The following is a 16,915-nucleotide window of genomic DNA, read 5'->3' as shown; positions in this document are numbered from 1 at the left end:
TGCCTAGACGGCCTAGACGGCGTGGGGTGAAGGTGGTGAGGCGGGTCCGGGCGGGTCGGCAGGGCAGCCAATTGCGAAAGGGCTGAGGGAGGGCGTCGAGCGCGTTATCTGCTCCAACATGTGTGAGATAGCGGGCAGAGTGAATCGGCTGTGCAGCACTGATAGCTGCTGATCGGGTGGTACGCATGACCAGAGACAACGCGAACACAATCCCGGGAACAGGATTCACGATTCGCGGGCAGACACCGCCAGGGCGTTAGCGCCAGCCGGGAAGGCAAGGCTCGATTAGTCAAGCTCTGCACGGCCTCAGCATGCGGAGGGAACTCGGGCCCTCGTCCACCATGCCCACGGTGCAGAGGAGCTCGTGGCGCGACACGGTGCTGCAGCCGCACCCCGCGCCCCTCCACGAGCACGTCTCGGTGCCCGTCGCGGCGCCCGGCGCCACCACCCCGCTGCCGCCCCGCCGCCGCAGCGCGGGGCTCGTCATGGCGCACCTCCTGGACCTGGTGGGGCTGCTGCTGCTGGCAGCCGTCGCCGCCGAGCTCAGGTAGGCCGTCGTCCACCTCGACCGCGCCCCTCGGTTCGTTGCTCGTTTTCAAGCGGTTGTGGTCCAGGTTCGGCGAGCTGTACCTGATCCGCCCCCAGCTGCAAGGGCTCGGGGGCCTCTGCCTCGACACGGCGTACCGGACCCCACGGAGGAACCCGACAATCGAGCTGCCCAACTACGCCATCTACCTCCTCGTCATCCTCGCCCCCGTCGTCCTGGTGAGTCCCGCGGCTCGGCTCTGGTCCTGGCGCGCGCCAAGATGCAGCAGTCATGGAGTCAACTCGTTTGCTGGCGTTTCCAGCTCAGCCTGCTCGAAGTCGTGCTGGCCTTCACCGTTCGGAAGGACCGCACCAAAAGCGCCTGGACGCCGGCCTTCTTCAAACGGCTTGCCAAGCTGACACGTGAGTAGGGACTTCCCCGAGGACGCCGAGTGAAGTTGGGCGGCCAATGCAATTCGAGGTTCGGCGTGCTTGTGCAGTGGTGTTCCTGCTGGGGCTGTGCCTCACCTCCGCCGCCGCGGACCTGCTGCGCCTGCTAGTGTCGCGGCCACGCCCCTTCTTCCTGTCGGACGACGCCTACGGCTTCGGCTACGCGCGCTACTGCAACGCCGGCACCTTCGAGGACCGCGACATCGGCAAGAGTGTAGGTACACCCTGAGGAGGGCGATGCCCTGCCGCCCCGGCCGTACTGACGCCCCCCATCGCCTCGTGCTTCGCGCAGGAACGCTACGCGCGCCTGTCCTTCCCCAGCCACCGCTGCACCATGCTGGCGTTCTCCGGCGTGCTGGTGGCCGTGCACGCCGAGCGCGTGCTGCGCCGCGTCCGCGCGGGCGGCATGTACGCCCTGAGAACCGCGGTGGTCTTCGTGTGCGCCGTCCCCGCGCTGCTGGTCGCCTCGCAGGTGTACGACTCCAGGTACAACCACTGGAGCGACATCGTCGTCGGCCTGCTGCTGGGCGCCCTCACAGGCACCTACGTGGTGAGTACGCTGCGGGCTCATGTTTCCGGACACACGCTGAACCCCACCGCCCCGGCCGTCACTCACCCTCCGCCTGCTCCAGGTTCGGGTGCTGAGTCGCGACCTGGCCAAGGAGATGCAGAAGGCCTCCGCCCCCGCACCGACGGCGGGCTCCAGGGCCGTCTCGTCCTCATCCCTCCCCGAGGCGGTCAACAGAGCCAACTCCCTCTACGCTGGCAAGGACACGCGCGCGTACCGCAGGCCGGACGACGCGTACTTCTGAACCATTCGTCAATTTTAGGGTCTTCAACAGAGGCAGCTTTGCAAAATATTTCTAAACAGAAAATGTGAAAGGCCTATCAAGTATACCTCAATAGAATTGTCACTTCAGTTTAATAGTTTAGATAGGAAGTTTATTTTTTTTTATCATTAATTTATGACATAACAAGAGCTGGAATAAAATTTTATTTATTATAACGTTGCCTTCCACAGAGAAAATAATAATTTGCCTTTCCTACTTCACATTTAGTGCTGCAGCTGTTGTAAAATACTGATTATTATAGAGCACATGAGGGGCACTGATTTTCTAATGTGCCATTTAACTCGGTGAACTGACCATGTTCAAATCATCTCAAATTTACAACTTTTTGATAAGTCATAATCTTCTTAATGCAAATAAATAAATAAAAAGAATCATAAAATTGGTACATTTGTAGGGTCCTTTCAAAAAAACACAGTTTGGGCTGACAGTTGAAATATAAAATATCCAGTATAACTAGAAAGACCAGATCAGTTACTCAACTACTGTACACTGACAGATCAGGAAAAAGTCTATACATAGATGTGATAGAAAGAGGAAGAACCTCATAACAAAGAAAGACTGTATTTACACATTCAAACCCTATCACCTATAAACACAAAACAAGTAGACTGGAAATTGAACTTACAAAGATCATAGAAAGGTGGCTTTAACAACTCTTCACTATCACAGATGTATCAAACAAGAAAATCAGTGTGTGGCCGGTTTAGCACATACAAAGAAAGAGCAAAAGTGTATGATCAGATATTAGATATACATCTCAAGAGCCACAAACTCTCAGCAAGTAACCCAAATCAGTCACACAGAACTTTTCAAATTGGCACCCACAATATTTCAGCGTAGTTTTAATGTGATCCACAGAATGAAAAACACAAGGATTGAAAATAAGAAAATGTAGAATATATAATAGTTGTGGCCACCCTTTGCTAACCGGAGAACACGATTCATTGTGTTGCCAAGAAAGCCTCCAGTTTTCTCAAAATCTTCATCCTGGACAAAAAGTAACAAAAGATAAGAAAATGACAAAGAATGTTTATATGTAGCCAGTCTATTAGCAAAAATAACTTACCATATCCCTGAGAAGTTTATCTTGATATCTTACTTCTGCACCAATATCAATTGAAAGCTGAAAGGAAAAAAGGAAATTGGAAAACAAAAACAGAAATACCAGTTGGGTAAGATACTATTGTAAATTACTCACCGACTTCAACACATGTATTTTGTCTTTTAACTGGTCTGTCATCTTCTCATTCTCCTCCTCAATATTGTTCCCTGCCTCATATTGTGTGGGCAGGGGCTCGTATAAATTTCCTGATAAATGGATTCAAGGGGAATAAGTACAAAAATACTTAGGTCAAGATTTGCGCAAACAAGTTACAAAAATGAACCGAAATTCAATCGTACCTGCATGTGCTCTTCTCATTTTGGATGTATCCCTCTGCATGAATGTTTCTGAGAATCGTTCACGGTTTGATCATTCTGAAACCACAAGACAGGTGTCTCGGTAAGAGATGTGTGGTTCTATTTTCTAATACAAATTATATGGTGGCATATCACAAGAGAGGGGCCAATCTCGCGTCGAGTTAATTAATTTATATGAAGTTAAAAAGAAACACGTCTTCAACAGGTGCTGATGACGAATGCCTGACAATGACATATGTTATTGCAGACGTACTAGGGAACGTTACATAGGGTTACGGTCGACACCGTCTTCAATGGCAATGAGTGCGGGAATGATAGGATGAACAATGACTGTATAACGATCAATCTCCATCTAATCTGAGGTTGTCAATCACATATACTTACGAAAATCTGAAGCTGTTTCCCTGAAACTGAACTTTGCTAAATTGTTGTGACGTACATGAAGTTGAAGTTGTCGTTTGTTTACTAGGTGCACCGCCTTCTATCAATGAAATGAATGAAAAAAAAAGTACACGAAGACGCTTTTTTTCTTGAAAGTTTTGGTCTTTAACACTAAATTGTGGTTGTGATCACTGTTGTGACGTGACCCGGTGTGGCTCGTGACTCATTTTGTGACACAAGACAAGATCAAGAGATCAAGAAAACAAGAGCGTCGCGAGTGTAGCGCCCCTTGTGGACGCCGTCTCAACTAACCGCTCTTCCTTCTCCTTCTCCTTTTCTCCAGGCCATTGCCATTTCCATTTTCCATTGATCAGATCCTGCGGGTCGGCTTACGTTTGGAGAAGTATCCCTCGAAATTTCAGCGGTCGTCGTCTAGTAAGGTAAAATCAACGAAACTTCAAGAAGTCGCACGATATTTTCTTATATTGGTGATGATGGATTGCACCGTAAAAGACAGACTGTGATCGTTACCTTGGGCCGTTTTGTTTTGCCTTTGTCATCGCTGCATCTGTTCGCTTTCCTCTGTTAATATTAATTTGTAGAAAGTTTTGTGAACGTCTTTGGTTGCGCAATTTAAGTTTAATTTAGCTAACAATAGGTTACATTATTTTGGTTCTTTGCATTTTGCCAAATAGTACCAACGCCATTAGTAGGGTTATTGTGTTGCAAGAATGTTGCCTCTGAGCTACTTTACTTTATTTATGAAAGAATATTAAATTGCGCCTGTCTTGTCCATAAAAAATTTGAAGCGGGTTCTGTAAATCTTTGTTTCCTGTCGCCTCCCCTTTTCAAAGCAATGTTTGAATAAAATAAAATTTGTTTCTGTACTATAGACTTACCATATCTTGTATTTTGTTTACGTTTCAGAATGGCTACCTCAGCAATGGATGTTGATGAAGAAGAGCTAGAACTGCCCACGTCCAGCAGCAGCAAAGGAGAGAAGAAGCGCTTTGAAGTAAAGAAGTGGAATGCAGTTGCCCTGTGGGCTTGGGATATAGTTGTAGACAACTGTGCTATTTGCCGCAATCACATTATGGATCTTTGCATTGAATGTCAGGCAAACCAGGCGTCTGCCACAAGTGATGAGTGCACTGTTGCGTGGGGAGTTTGTAACCATGCTTTTCACTTCCACTGCATTTCTCGTTGGTTGAAGACTAGACAAGTTTGCCCTCTGGACAATAGAGAATGGGAGTTCCAAAAGTATGGTCACTAAAACTGAATCAATTGGATCTGTAACTCCAAATTTTTTTGTTTGTTCTCAATAATACCAGTGCTGAGGTAATTCACTCAGTTACAATGTTCTTTTCTTTCAACTTTATATATTCATATGCTATGCCCATTTCAGTTACACAGATTGTGTTAAATATTCAATAATAAAAGTTAGTTTTTTTCATTTTAACTTTTTTTTTCTATAACATCCCCTTAAAAGAAGAGCACTGGAAGAAAGCTAGATGTATCTTATAACAATTGTGCTGGCTGTACCACACACCCTTAATCTCAAAATACATTAATTTGGTGAAAAAGAGTACATCTCAGAAATTTATAGTATTTTATTTCAAGAGGTATAGGTACATGAAAGTTAAATTCATGAATAAAGCAAATCTTCTGGAATGGAAAAGCCACTAGTGTTCTGAGCCAGCTTCCAATACCGCCATCTTGCTAAGTGTGCTGCTGCTTTTGGCTGGCGTTCCCGAGTCATGAGTCCCTTCATGCATCCACCGGGACGAATGTATTCTAAGGACCAAAAAGACAAAAGTTTATTTGATCATTTCAGAAATATGATGAAGGAATGATGGGAATATGAACTCTTACCTTGAGGGGTGTTAAAGTCAGCAAAATTCCAAATCATTTCACCAGCTAGCAACCCATTCAGTCTTAGGTAGTCGAATGCAGGGAAATGCTTATGAAGTGTTAGGACTTGGTAGTCCTCAGTCCACATTACAGCAGGCAACTGTTGAGGGATGTTCTTTTAATTGAAGGGCAACAGAATACAAGAGAGAGATCACCCTTTTCTCATGCTCACCATCACTAACTCTATTTTATTCTATCTTACCTTGTGGAAGCCACTCAAGGAACCAGCTCCATATTCTGACATTACAATTGGTCTTTGCCACCTGTCATGCCACGCTTTCAGCTCTTCAACCGTTTGCCTTTCAATCAGAGACAGTAAGCCAGAGTCTGAGTACCAGGCAGCATAACGGTTCACACAAATGAAATCCATGTGTTGCACCTAAAGAAAGACCAAATTTTTAAAAATCTAGTCTTCAATGCTTTAGAGACATTTACCAAAAACACTAACAGCTTTGTCATTGTTCCAACTCCGACTGCTGACAAAAGTGACAGCTCTTGTAGGATCTTGAGAACGAATCAAATCAGCCAACGTTCTAGACAGAAATAACACATCTACTCATAATTTCCCTGCAGAACCCTCTGTAACTAGATATTTAACTTAATATTCACCCAAAATAATGGTCTGCTTGTGGAAGATCAGAGTATGGCTCATTTGCGATAGACCAAGCAATTATGCTGGGATGATTTTTGTCCCGAGAAATAAGTTCATTCAAAACTGTTTTGTGGTGTGAAAGTATCTCTTCTCCAAATGAGCTGAAAAAATTTGTTTGTCAGACAATAAAATTCTCCATGTTGTCATTGGACTTCCACTAAAGAGTCTTTTGAAATAAGGAAGATTTTGAACAAAACTTACTCAATAGTACATGCAGGACTCTCAGCAATAACAAGTATACCATACTTGTCAGCTAAATTCATTGTTTCTTCAGAGTAGGGATAGTGTGATGTCCTAAGGGCATTAGCTCCTAACCAGTTGATCAATTCAAAATCTCGAACAGTGTGTACCAAGTCCAAGCCTTTTCCTCTTAGCTAAAAGTAAGAGAGCAATAATTATAAATAAGAACAAAAGGCACTAAATTTAGATTAAAGGCAATAATATAATTCCAAGTACAGAAACATACATTTGAGTCTTCGTGCATACCAAAGCCCCTCAGGTAAACAGGCTTACTATTTATCATAAGACTTGACTTGTTCCAAGAAACAGTGCGAATTCCAAAAGGAAGTCTATACACATCCACAGGAATGCCTTGAACTATCAAAGAAACCTAAAAAAGCAAATGGTAAAAATTTATGAATTTGTACAATCATATTTTACTTCTTAATCTAACAATAAGGCATATTTTACCTCAAAAGTGTACAGATATCCGGGTTTAGCATGCGAAAATCTAGGCCACCAGAGTTTAGCTTGTCTGATTGAAATTTCTGATGAACATGAAGTAATGTCATGATGGATTATACTTCCTCCTTGAGTTGATATAGAAACATCACAACTCACATCCTCTTCAGAGCCTTGAAATGTGTGTTCAACAGAAAACTGTACAGTTCCTACAGTTACTCTATCCAGACCTGGAACAATACTCATAAGGTAATAATTGACTCTGATACAGATTCAAAAATTGCTAAGTACACTAGGTTTTCTTTCATGAATAAAAGAGAACTTACCATTTGATTCAAAATTCACGGTTGTTGTCAAGGTGATGTCATCAATGTGAACTGAAGGCAGGGCAACAAGATAAACAGGACGATGTATTCCAGCATAGTTGAAGAAATCAAACTTCTGTGAATATGTTACATATCCTGGAGGGTACCTGAGAAAATAATGTTAAATGAGATAACACTATTCAAAATAAATCCTTTCCTACAGAAATTTATAGGGCTAAGAAAACATTGTAATAAAAATTACCTGGACGTGTCATTGGGATGGTGTATTTGCATTTGAGGCAGAGTGACGTTTGTGAGAGTGTTGTTGACAGCAACAGTCAAGGTGTTTGCAGTGCCGTAGTTGAGGACGGATGTGACGTCCAATTGGAAGGGAAGGTGGCCCCCCACATGTTCCCCCACCTGCTGTCCATTCATCCACTGCAGAACCAGAACCAAAAGGGGTGTCAAGTTTGGCCAATATTTTCTGTGACGGATTCCCGAACTGGAATTTGAAACTCACCACTATGGCATGATAGTGAACACTTCCGAATCGAACAAATATTTTCAATTTATCTTCAGACCATCTTTTAGGCACAAAAAGTGGTTTTCTGTACCAAGCCCAGCCAATGAAGTCTCGCACCGAAGAATCAGTTGGAATGTCATTGTAGCTAGCTGGCACTGGCATCAGCTGACAGTGTTCTCCAGACTTTGCAGAAGAAAACCGTTTTATTTTGTACACAAGGCAAATCATACCGTCAGTCAATTTAATGAAGCTACTTACCATTTTATTGTCATGATGGTCCAAGTTAAACCACTTTTCTGAAAAGCCTACATCTTGTGATTGATCTTTTGGAGTAGTGCAAAATGTCCAAAGACCATCAAGAGGTTTCACTTCTCTGGTTTCTGATTCATATGGGTATAGTATGCCGCCATGAACATGTTGGTATGTGGTGAGAGACCACACGATATATGAAAGCAAGTATAGGGGGACTAACATCTTTCAATACCCAGTTTTTAGGGAAACCAAATCAGTGATGAATAAAATTTGTTTGCCAACAGATAGTCCTAAGTGCAGATGATATCTCACTGATAACAGAACTATACACTAACCACAAAGCAGACGATAGCAGAGTATCGTTTCTGACAAGAATAATTTCACATACTTGGTTGCTCCGAATAACAATAAAGTAATAAAATAAAATTGGAATGCAAACCAGGGAAAATCCTAAACAATTTAACTAGCTGCATCCGGTGGGTGTATTTGTTTTGATCTGGCAGCAGCCGGTCGAGTAAAGAGGGGTGGGGGCAATCAGCTGTGTTGAACACATCAATCCGCGGCACAAATATAATCCCACCAGCTTCGATTGTTCAAAAATGTGAGCAAGCACCCTCAAAGTTAATAAGAGTCACCGGAAAGAAAAAAAATTTTAATCTCGTTACTCCTGTCCAACAGAACTTTGTCATTTTAGAGACAGTATGTCCGATCCTCGAAATGCTGGAGTGTTTTCTTGGGACTACATTCGCGACGCGCGACCCATCTTCGAAAGCTCAAACACCACAGTTTTCTCCTCAGAGTGCTCGAGTAAGCATCTGCTGAAAATGGATCTTAATTCGAGCGGTGAAAGCTGGGACCTGGAGGACGATACTACAGGTGAAAAGAACTCGAGACCACAGCACGCCAGGTGGCGACGGGAGGAATGAGTATTGTGTGTTTCAGGGTCCGATGACAGCAGCAATGAGAACGAGAGTCCTGACAGCAGCGACAGCAGCCCCGAGAAGAGCAAGGGACGGATCAAGAGAAGAGGTCGCCGGCGAAGCGCCTCACCGATCATCCCACTGAGTGACCCACAAGAGGGGGACATCGTTTGGGCCAAAGTCAAGAATTACCGCTGGTGGCCAGGTGAGGATTTGGTTGTTCTTCCCTTATCCTACCCACCCACCAACCTTAAGCTCACCTATACACCCTACACCAAGTGTGAACAGAAACAGGGAAGTCTGAAGTGAAACCCAAATATGGTCTGTATTTTGACAAATTGCCTTTTTTGAGGTCGTCATTGAAATATAATTGGGACTTCCCTGGAAAGTGAAAGTTTATGTCTAATCTAACTGGTATCCTCAAAAGAGATCTACCCTTTTTCAAGAGTTCTGTACATTATTATTCATGCATTCTGGTTTCATCATCTTATTTAGCTATGGTGGTAAATAAAGAAGATTGCGGTAAATTAGCATTCACACAACGAGGGATACAATCATGTCATTTTGTATATTGGTTTGGAGATGAAAGAGTATCATCGGTAAGACAGGAAACAGAAAAAAGTTAAGTACAGAGTAACGAGAATTCAATGGCTGTTTTAGAAACTTTGATCTTTGTTTTATAGATTGCAATGTCCAATTTAGTGGACTTTAAGAAAGGCTTTCGTCGATTTATAACACCCCGTGGGAGCAAAAGCTTTCGAAGTGGTGTTTATCTAGCTATTAAAGTAAGTGTTGCATAGACCATCAAGTTACATGCTTTATACTTTTGTAACAGCAATACTGTAAGATTGGTGACTTTTGGTAGGAAATTAGAAAGTCCCTGCTCTTGGATACCGATGACTACGATGTCACAAGAGCTTTGGACTGGGCTGAGAATGGGTTCCCTCTTCCAAAAGAATGTTGTGATATACAGATTAATGGTGAGTGTCCCTTAGCTCTGCTGGCAGCAAGAATATATTGAATCCCTTTTATTCAAGAATTTCAATTGCAGACACAGTCTCCCAACATGTCCAAAATAAATTGAAAATATTAAGGGGGAAATATGAAGAGAATGAAGAAGAGGATGACGAAGATGAACCTGAGGACTCCACAGTTGAAATAGTAATATCTGCCGAGGAAGAGGATATGATTTACTCAGTTCGAGAAGGAACCGTAAATTTGGATGACATTTGTTTGGCATGTCTTTCTCAAGAAAATGAACTCAGGGAACATCCGTTTTTTCATGGCAGTATATGTAGTCCATGTATGGTAAGTTGTGTGGTGTCATATTACATGAACTGTGCATTTTCAATTGAAGCCATTAGCAAGTTTAAATGACATCTAATATTCAAATTTTCAGGTAAAGTTACTTGATTATTCTTTCTCAATAGGCTTGGACATGATTGCAGTAAGTGTTAAGGACATAAAATTTTATGGACAAATTCTATTATATGTGAGTTTCTTTGCAGTTTGTGCAGAAAATTCCTTCTCTTTCTTTTTCAGTTTCATTGTAGCATTTGCATGAACTCTGGTGAGATGATGGTGTGCAGCCAGCCCTTCTGCTACAGGTAGGCAGTATTGAAACTATTACTTTGAGGGTATTTGTTTAGACCACTATTAAAAGATTTAAGTTGTTAATTGCAGAGCTTTCTGTTCTAAATGCATCATATTGAAGGCAACACTGGGTGTTATAGACTGTATTCGAGAAGCTGACCCATGGTCATGCTTCATGTGCACACCATTCACATCGGAAATGCATGGCCTCTTGGAACCCCGCTCTGCTGTTTGGAAGGAAAATGTGAGTATATGGTGATTTCATTCATACCATTTACCATTCAATGGCACATTGATACTTGTTTCTGTTTCAAAGATGAGGGAGGCATTTCATTCGGGAATGACAAACATTAAAAAGCTGAAGGAAATATCTCTTCGAATCTTGTGTCTGGATGGATCTTGTAACAGTGGTAAATTTAACATTTCCTTTTATTTATTTGGATTACACCGTGTCCAATTTTGTGGACTTTCAAGACGGGATTCTTGTTCAACTTGTCTGTTTGCTCTTCTTTGTTTAGTTTTGGCAATTCTCTCCATTCTGAAGAAATTGGGTGCAAATATAGACACTTTGTTTTTGTGTAATTTCAATGGCAATGAATTGGAAAGACTTGATCCTATTTTGCAAGATTGCACACATCCAATCAAATCAATTCATGAATATGAAGAGTATGAAGAATTATCCAGTCTTGGACCAATCCACATTCTGATAGCTTCACCTGAAGGTACATCATATCCTGCAAGTACTCAATTAACATAGCTAGACATTTCTTTTCATTTTCTCATTCTTCTGGGATTGTAGATGGCGAGAAGGAGTCCTTTGGGAGCAAGTTCTTCTCTTTCCACAATATTCTTTCCATGCTTAACATCCTGAACCAAACTTGTGATCAACCCCAACTTCCCTTGATGTGGATCTTTGAAATGGCCCCTGCATATTGGGAAGACTATGTGATACTGATATCAAGGTAGGGTTGGTATATGATGCACGATGATTACCTATAGTTCATCTAAAAACCCGGACTATAATATACTGTCCTTTCAGGTATCTACAATTAGATCCTGCTGCCTGGTCAGAAAAAGCAAATCGGTCAAAAGATGAACATTTGGTCTGGACTAATATTCCAGCAATGTGGTCTTTCCTGGAAGATGCAACAACACTGCAAAAGAAGTACCAGCCTGAGGCAAGGAACAAAAAGCTGTACAGAATGGAAAACTATGATTAGAGCAGGGTTGCTGAAGAAAACCAACGCTTAATATGGTGAAAGGAAGGCATTTCATGGTTAGTTGTTTGTAGCTTGAATCAGAGAAAAGTAATATCTTGTTTCCTTTCAAATTTTTTATAAACATTTGTTACTTAATGTCTGAATTATGAGCAGCATGAAAATGCTAAGGTTATATAAAACTGCTTTTTTTTAAACATGATGACTTTTATTTATTAAAACCCAAAAAACCAACAAGAAATAAAATAACTTCCCTCTTTCCTAAGCTTCAATCCCAATATAGACTCAGTGCATTGAACTGTCAATAGGCTGCAACTGACATAATAAAAGGAATTCTGTGGAAGCAAAACAAATGCGTACAAGCTTCACAGGCAACAGCTCCACATTATTACATTAGAACAAAGAGAAATAGAGCAATATACATTTTCAATATACAGTACTCAAATTGTTTTTTCTTTACCATAGAGCTGCCACCAGATCAGCCAGGCAATCAAATCATGACATGGAAAACTAAGACATACATTCAGATCACAGTAAATGAGATTATGAAAAATAAATAAACTGTAAAATAATCTTACTTAGGTTAATAGGCAGTAAAATCCTTTAGACTCAAGTGCTAGAGACTTGAGGTAAAGTCACATTATAACTTATGTAAACAGATTTGCTATGATTTGTAGACCACAAAAATTACACCATAAATATATAAGTCAGAACAAACAAAATGTGTGACAAGAAAATGGAGCAAAAACTTGCAGGCAGATGACAACATTTCAGCAAGTTCTTGATTTTTAAGAATAGATTGTAATGTAAGGGAAAATAATAAGACCTAGTCTGATTTTTTTTTCTGTCATTTTACAATCAGTAAGTGTCTCTATTTCACTCCATTTGCGTTAAGTAAAGTTACCATAGCATAGGCAATATGTGCTGGTGGGCAACGCAGACTTTAATTAGAAATTAAGTTCTGATTTCCACAACAATGTAACTTGTGAGACTAAACAAGTAAGGCTAAAGTCATTAAGAAAATACTATCAAGTTAGCAATACATGCCTCATTAAGAGTTTCATACAATCACAATAGATAGATCATTAATGGAAAACAACTGTGACGTGTTTAACTGGAAACCAAAATATTGTAATTAAGTAATCCTGAAAGGAAGGTAACTTTTAACAGCTTTGGAGAGATGTCCTTATACCAACTGGCAAATTTCAATGTTTACTTGGGGTTGCTGTCTTCTTTGATACCGAGCGATGGCCAGACTTGTCGGGTGTTTCACGTACAGAACATCTTACAGACTGCTTTCTAGGAGTGATGGCACCCTGATTAAATGTGCTCAATGTGTTTTCTTGCAGGGTCTCAAGTTGGGTGATGTTACTTTGCAGTGATGTCGATTTGATAGGAGTCAGTCTCATGGAGCGTCTTCTCGGAGTCAGATCTGCTAACTTCTTTCTGTCACTATTCATGGCAGAATCCTTAACAGTGGCTTGTTTCACTGGAGTCACTTCTCCACAATGCCTTTTACTTGGCTTTAAACTGTCATTAATTTCGTCAGTTAAATCTATTTCAGCTGCTCTTTTTGACACTTTAAGAGGAGAGCTGTGCTTGTTTAGAGGATTCTTGGTCAGTTGGGTTGGTGACTTTGCACCAGATAACCAGTTACGCATCACACCTGAACATGCTGTACTTCCTTGGAACTCAAATTTGCTTTTCTTAATTGGTTTCTTAGCAGATTGGGACACAGCTTTTGTATTTTCAGATTTACCAGCAAAGACAAAATGCACAGCTTTTGCATTTTCAGGTTTACCACCAAACACAAAAGGTTCATTTGGTGTGGTTTTAGATGTCTTTAGAGATTTGTTGGACCCATTAACAACCTTCGCAGCAGGCTTACCTCTAGATTCTGTGGTTGATAAAGTAGATTTGAACATGGACTTCAAAATTGCATCAGCTGCAGCAGAAGCAGCTGTAGCAGCAGATGATAAATCACAACTGCCAAACTTGCCTCCCTTTTCTGGAGACCGGCTTTGTAACCAACTCATCATAAATGAATTTCTTGAAGTTGAGTCTGAAGTTGGCATTGGCTTCTTGGCTTCTTTTGTCCTTTTGGGACTTGGCTTTGTAGTGACATTAGTTGAGACTTTGCCCCTCTGAAAGCTGTAGGAGAAAATATTTATGCATTGATAAATAGATACTTAACAATACTTCATGATACGATCTTTCTTTGGAACTGTGTCTTACATTGAGGCAAGAGGTGGCTTGGCTTGACAGTTGTCTTTGTCCTGTCCAAGGAGACGCTGTAGTCGTGTTTCAAAATCTTCATGGGTTCCATTCATCTCCCCCGTTTTTCGTCTGCTTTCGGCCTTTTCTCTGACTTGGGCTTCAACCATAGCTAAAAAGCCATCCCAATCATCATTAGAATCCTCATTCAATAGTTTTTTAGGACTGGGAGATGACCTTGTAACATAGTTCATCCTTTTCTGGAAGGGGGAAAAAAAGGTTTGAATAAGGAAAAAACATTATAGTTAAAAGGAAAAAAAAAGGAACACTTTTCTAAGTGTTACTGTAATACACACCAAAGGAGAGGGTGTCTTAAAAGTTGAAATAACATTAGGTTTAGTCAGTGGAGAGTCAACCCTTATGCTTCTACGTTGTAATCTTTTGGACAGTAGTTTGTCATCTCTTCCTGTACCCAGATCAGGAGACATTATTTTTGGCCTCTAAAAAGGGGACAAACAGAAAATAGGTTACAATATGTGTGAGGAAACTGTGAGGTCAGCAAGAAACAAACCCAAATAACTCACCTTGATGGACTTTTGAAGTGGATCAGCAAACTCATACTGTTCAAGTTTTTCAATGGGATATCTTGCTTCATCAATTTTGCTAAAACTTTCATCACATGCCATTACCCAGTGTGTTGACACAAGATGAGCCCCAATCTGTTTGGCCTTTCGAAAAGTGGACAGGAGACCCTCCTGAAATACAACATGTGTGACCTGAAGGCAAAAGAGAACCAAAAGTATTAAGTTTGGCACAGAAAAAGAGTGTCTGAGGAAGAGATTTGCTGTCAGAAAATGTACCTTTTTGTTCAGTGTGTCTGAAACATTTGCTCCCAACTGTTTCAGTTTCCATCGGAACCCTCCAGTGCGATCGTCCTCTCCTCTCCTGACTTCCACATATGCAGTGACACCTTTAGAAAGAAGGAAAGGAGGGATTAAAATAAAAAGAGGTGTTGTACAACATTATTTGAGTATGCTGCATTTGAAACAAAGCATTACCTTTCAGTACTTTAGAAGCATCTTTAGGGCTGCTACATTCATTTAGGTTGACAACCTTATCTGGAGAACCAATTGATCCTCGAACTTTAGCAAATTCTTCACCATAAGCCTGCAGTAAGATTGGAGAACATCTTACAGGTGACTTATAGCTCTTCAAGAAACTTCGAGTTTGGGTGACTGGGGTAATAACTTCTGTTTCTTCCATTGAAGAACTCCTCGATGGAGTACCTCCAGATAGATCTGAGTCACTTATCATAATTTCAACTGGGTGATTTTCTCTCACAATATTTTCCACTTTGATTGGATCGTTCATGGTAGCGTCATCAGAATCAGCAGGAGGAGCTGGTGTGGTATCATTTGAAATTGATAGACTCTTTCTTCTCCCAACTGCTTGGTTCAGTCCAACAACATCTCTCAAAGGAGTACGTACTTCTTCTGGTCCTTTAAGTACTGGAGTTTTCTCCAAAGCACTTTTATCAGATAAAGGTTTGCAGGCACTTGTGATGTCGTCATCGTCAACAGAGTTGCGAGCGTTTTCTGTATTGAAGAGAGCTAATGACTGTCTTGCCTTACTTTTACGCAGAGGTTTCCAAGTGGGAGTTTTTTCCATTTCCAAAACAGATTGGACGTCAGTGGTTTTCACATGTTTTATGGGAGACCATATGCTCTTCCTCCTGTGGCTATCTGCCTTATCAGTAGCATCATTCTTCTCATTCCAAGACTCACTACCTCTGCTGGACGACGCGGGGTGGAGCTTGTTCTCTTTGCTGAGAGAAGTAGAGGCCATTGTTGCAGCAGCAATCCGCTGCTCTTCTCTTTCCAGCCTCCACGTCCCGGTCACAAACGGACGAGTGATTTCGTTCACAGCTCGAATAGCAGAAGCACTCTCCTCCACCTTTTTGAGCAGCCTCTGCTGCTTCCAGCGATACCTCTCTTCTTCACTGTCGTAATCCTCTTCGTCGCTTTCTTCTTTTCTCTTAGTTTTCGAGGCAAGGAACTTGGACCGAGAAGCACTCATGTCGACAGGGTTACAGAGAAAAATCGAGGATGGAAGCTAAAAATTCATTTTTTGGCCTCGACCTAAAACCTGTCACAACTCACAACATCTTTCGCTAACAGTCAACAACCGTAACGGGAAAGCGCGCGCGCGCCTGCCAAAAAATTCCACTGGAGTTCGCAGCTACGCGCAGTTTTTCATAGCTTTCTCTTTTAGGTATGAAAAATTAAAAGACTCCCACTTGAAAGCAGAAGCAGACAACAGAAATAAGTACGGACAAGACACAGACAACCGCTTTAAACGTGGAGATTTTTTAGAATAGAAGCTTTAAAGCGACTGGAAACTAGTGCAGTATATTAGAAAATGTCGCTTAGTCTAACTTCAAAGTGCAACATGTTCAGGTAAGGTCTAGAAATGGGGCACACGGTCTATTTACCGAAACTAACCTCACTTCCAAATTGAGTTCCTTTGAAAAATAACGGATTTTATCGCTTGTTGCAGGAGGTTGGGAGATGTCACTTTGCATCGTACCCGTCAGCTTCATCAGCTCGCTGCCCAGCTGACATCCATTCCCCAGAACAACATGCCTGCCCCTGCTCCAGGGGCTCCCTTGTTGGACTGTGCACCGTCGGCAACTCCTGCCCTGATTGGTGGTGGTTGGTCGCTACTGTCAGTTCGCCACAAGGTTCGAAACTATTTCCCGAAACCCCGGGAGCACAAGAGACTGAAGTTTACTTGGGAAGAACGTATTAAAACTGAAGGAGGGCGGTCGATCCTTATGAGACGCATTCTCAAAGGGAAGTACTTCATCGCGCATCCTCCTTCTATGTTGCCACACTGGCCACACAGGGAGTACTGATTTCCCTCATGTTGTATGTATATTGTTATTGTGTCCTATTTTGTAATAAAGTCATACTGAACTAGTTTTTGTCTTAAAATATTGTGCCTTATTTATTGTAGGAGCCG

At 42.0% G+C, this 16,915-nt stretch overlaps 7 protein-coding genes across 10 annotated transcripts in view; 4 read left to right on the top strand and 3 right to left on the bottom strand.

Annotated features, from left to right (window-relative positions):
- The first annotated feature begins 126 nt into the window (after positions 1–126).
- LOC117639289 (phospholipid phosphatase 2-like) lies at positions 127–1,981 on the top strand. The gene is made up of 6 exons (XM_034374823.1): positions 127–547; positions 615–765; positions 849–948; positions 1,026–1,189; positions 1,268–1,525; positions 1,608–1,981. Exons 1-6 carry the CDS (start codon positions 312–314, stop codon positions 1,785–1,787), a joined length of 1,089 nt encoding a protein of 362 aa, XP_034230714.1. The 5' UTR covers positions 127–311; the 3' UTR covers positions 1,788–1,981.
- On the bottom strand, positions 1,957–3,848 carry LOC117639297 (BET1 homolog). Of its 2 annotated transcripts, none has more exons than XM_034374833.1 (5): positions 3,685–3,848; positions 3,228–3,302; positions 3,025–3,134; positions 2,893–2,949; positions 1,957–2,813 (listed from the first exon to the last, which is right to left on the bottom strand). In XM_034374833.1, the coding sequence occupies exons 2-5, from the start codon at positions 3,265–3,267 to the stop codon at positions 2,658–2,660; spliced, it is 363 nt and encodes a 120-aa protein (XP_034230724.1). In that variant the 5' UTR covers positions 3,268–3,302; positions 3,685–3,848; the 3' UTR covers positions 1,957–2,657. The 2 variants fall into 2 exon arrangements, with proteins under 2 accessions (XP_034230724.1, XP_034230723.1); XM_034374832.1 differs by having other exon boundaries at positions 3,630–3,840.
- A 59-nt stretch (positions 3,849–3,907) lies between these two features.
- LOC117639298 (RING-box protein 1A) lies at positions 3,908–5,085 on the top strand. The gene is made up of 2 exons (XM_034374835.1): positions 3,908–4,066; positions 4,554–5,085. Exon 2 carries the CDS (start codon positions 4,555–4,557, stop codon positions 4,897–4,899), a length of 345 nt encoding a protein of 114 aa, XP_034230726.1. The 5' UTR covers positions 3,908–4,066; position 4,554; the 3' UTR covers positions 4,900–5,085.
- A 133-nt stretch (positions 5,086–5,218) lies between these two features.
- On the bottom strand, positions 5,219–8,470 carry LOC117639278 (beta-glucuronidase-like). The gene is made up of 13 exons (XM_034374801.1): positions 8,339–8,470; positions 7,957–8,240; positions 7,696–7,881; positions 7,438–7,613; positions 7,197–7,342; positions 6,880–7,100; positions 6,656–6,799; positions 6,391–6,563; positions 6,147–6,290; positions 5,986–6,070; positions 5,740–5,916; positions 5,499–5,637; positions 5,219–5,420 (listed from the first exon to the last, which is right to left on the bottom strand). The coding sequence occupies exons 2-13, from the start codon at positions 8,170–8,172 to the stop codon at positions 5,272–5,274; spliced, it is 1,956 nt and encodes a 651-aa protein (XP_034230692.1). The 5' UTR covers positions 8,173–8,240; positions 8,339–8,470; the 3' UTR covers positions 5,219–5,271.
- A 9-nt stretch (positions 8,471–8,479) lies between these two features.
- On the top strand, positions 8,480–11,825 carry LOC117639281 (DNA (cytosine-5)-methyltransferase 3-like). 3 transcript variants are annotated; one of them, XM_034374805.1, is made up of 13 exons: positions 8,616–8,826; positions 8,893–9,075; positions 9,366–9,469; positions 9,554–9,655; positions 9,736–9,850; positions 9,922–10,178; positions 10,270–10,317; positions 10,413–10,477; positions 10,554–10,707; positions 10,780–10,873; positions 10,982–11,185; positions 11,263–11,425; positions 11,503–11,806. In XM_034374805.1, the coding sequence occupies exons 1-13, from the start codon at positions 8,652–8,654 to the stop codon at positions 11,681–11,683; spliced, it is 1,845 nt and encodes a 614-aa protein (XP_034230696.1). In that variant the 5' UTR covers positions 8,616–8,651; the 3' UTR covers positions 11,684–11,806. The 3 variants fall into 3 exon arrangements, with proteins under 3 accessions (XP_034230698.1, XP_034230696.1, XP_034230697.1); XM_034374807.1 differs by adding an exon at positions 8,480–8,551 and having other exon boundaries at positions 8,629–9,469; XM_034374806.1 differs by lacking the exon at positions 10,982–11,185 and having other exon boundaries at positions 11,503–11,825.
- A 41-nt stretch (positions 11,826–11,866) lies between these two features.
- The window catches only part of LOC117639275, a 380,425-nt gene continuing 375,376 nt past the window's right edge, over positions 11,867–16,915 (bottom strand). The window contains exons 2-7 of the mRNA XM_034374796.1: positions 14,953–16,067; positions 14,755–14,864; positions 14,479–14,670; positions 14,251–14,394; positions 13,916–14,154; positions 11,867–13,831 (exon numbers count right to left, since the gene is read on the bottom strand). Coding sequence (XP_034230687.1) covers positions 12,886–13,831; positions 13,916–14,154; positions 14,251–14,394; positions 14,479–14,670; positions 14,755–14,864; positions 14,953–15,970 — 2,649 coding nt within the window. The 5' untranslated portion in view covers positions 15,971–16,067 and the 3' untranslated portion in view covers positions 11,867–12,885. The remainder of the gene's footprint in view (positions 13,832–13,915; positions 14,155–14,250; positions 14,395–14,478; positions 14,671–14,754; positions 14,865–14,952; positions 16,068–16,915) is intronic.
- Positions 16,157–16,887, top strand: LOC117639296. The gene is made up of 2 exons (XM_034374831.1): positions 16,157–16,350; positions 16,451–16,887. Exons 1-2 carry the CDS (start codon positions 16,313–16,315, stop codon positions 16,806–16,808), a joined length of 396 nt encoding a protein of 131 aa, XP_034230722.1. The 5' UTR covers positions 16,157–16,312; the 3' UTR covers positions 16,809–16,887.

Source organism: Thrips palmi, unplaced genomic scaffold (assembly GCF_012932325.1).
Source record: "Thrips palmi isolate BJ-2018 unplaced genomic scaffold, TpBJ-2018v1 HiC_scaffold_11, whole genome shotgun sequence".
Classification (NCBI taxonomy): domain Eukaryota; kingdom Metazoa; phylum Arthropoda; class Insecta; order Thysanoptera; family Thripidae; genus Thrips; species Thrips palmi.
The sequence above is the reverse complement of the archived record's forward strand: the minus strand, read 5'-3'. Positions and strand labels throughout refer to the sequence as shown.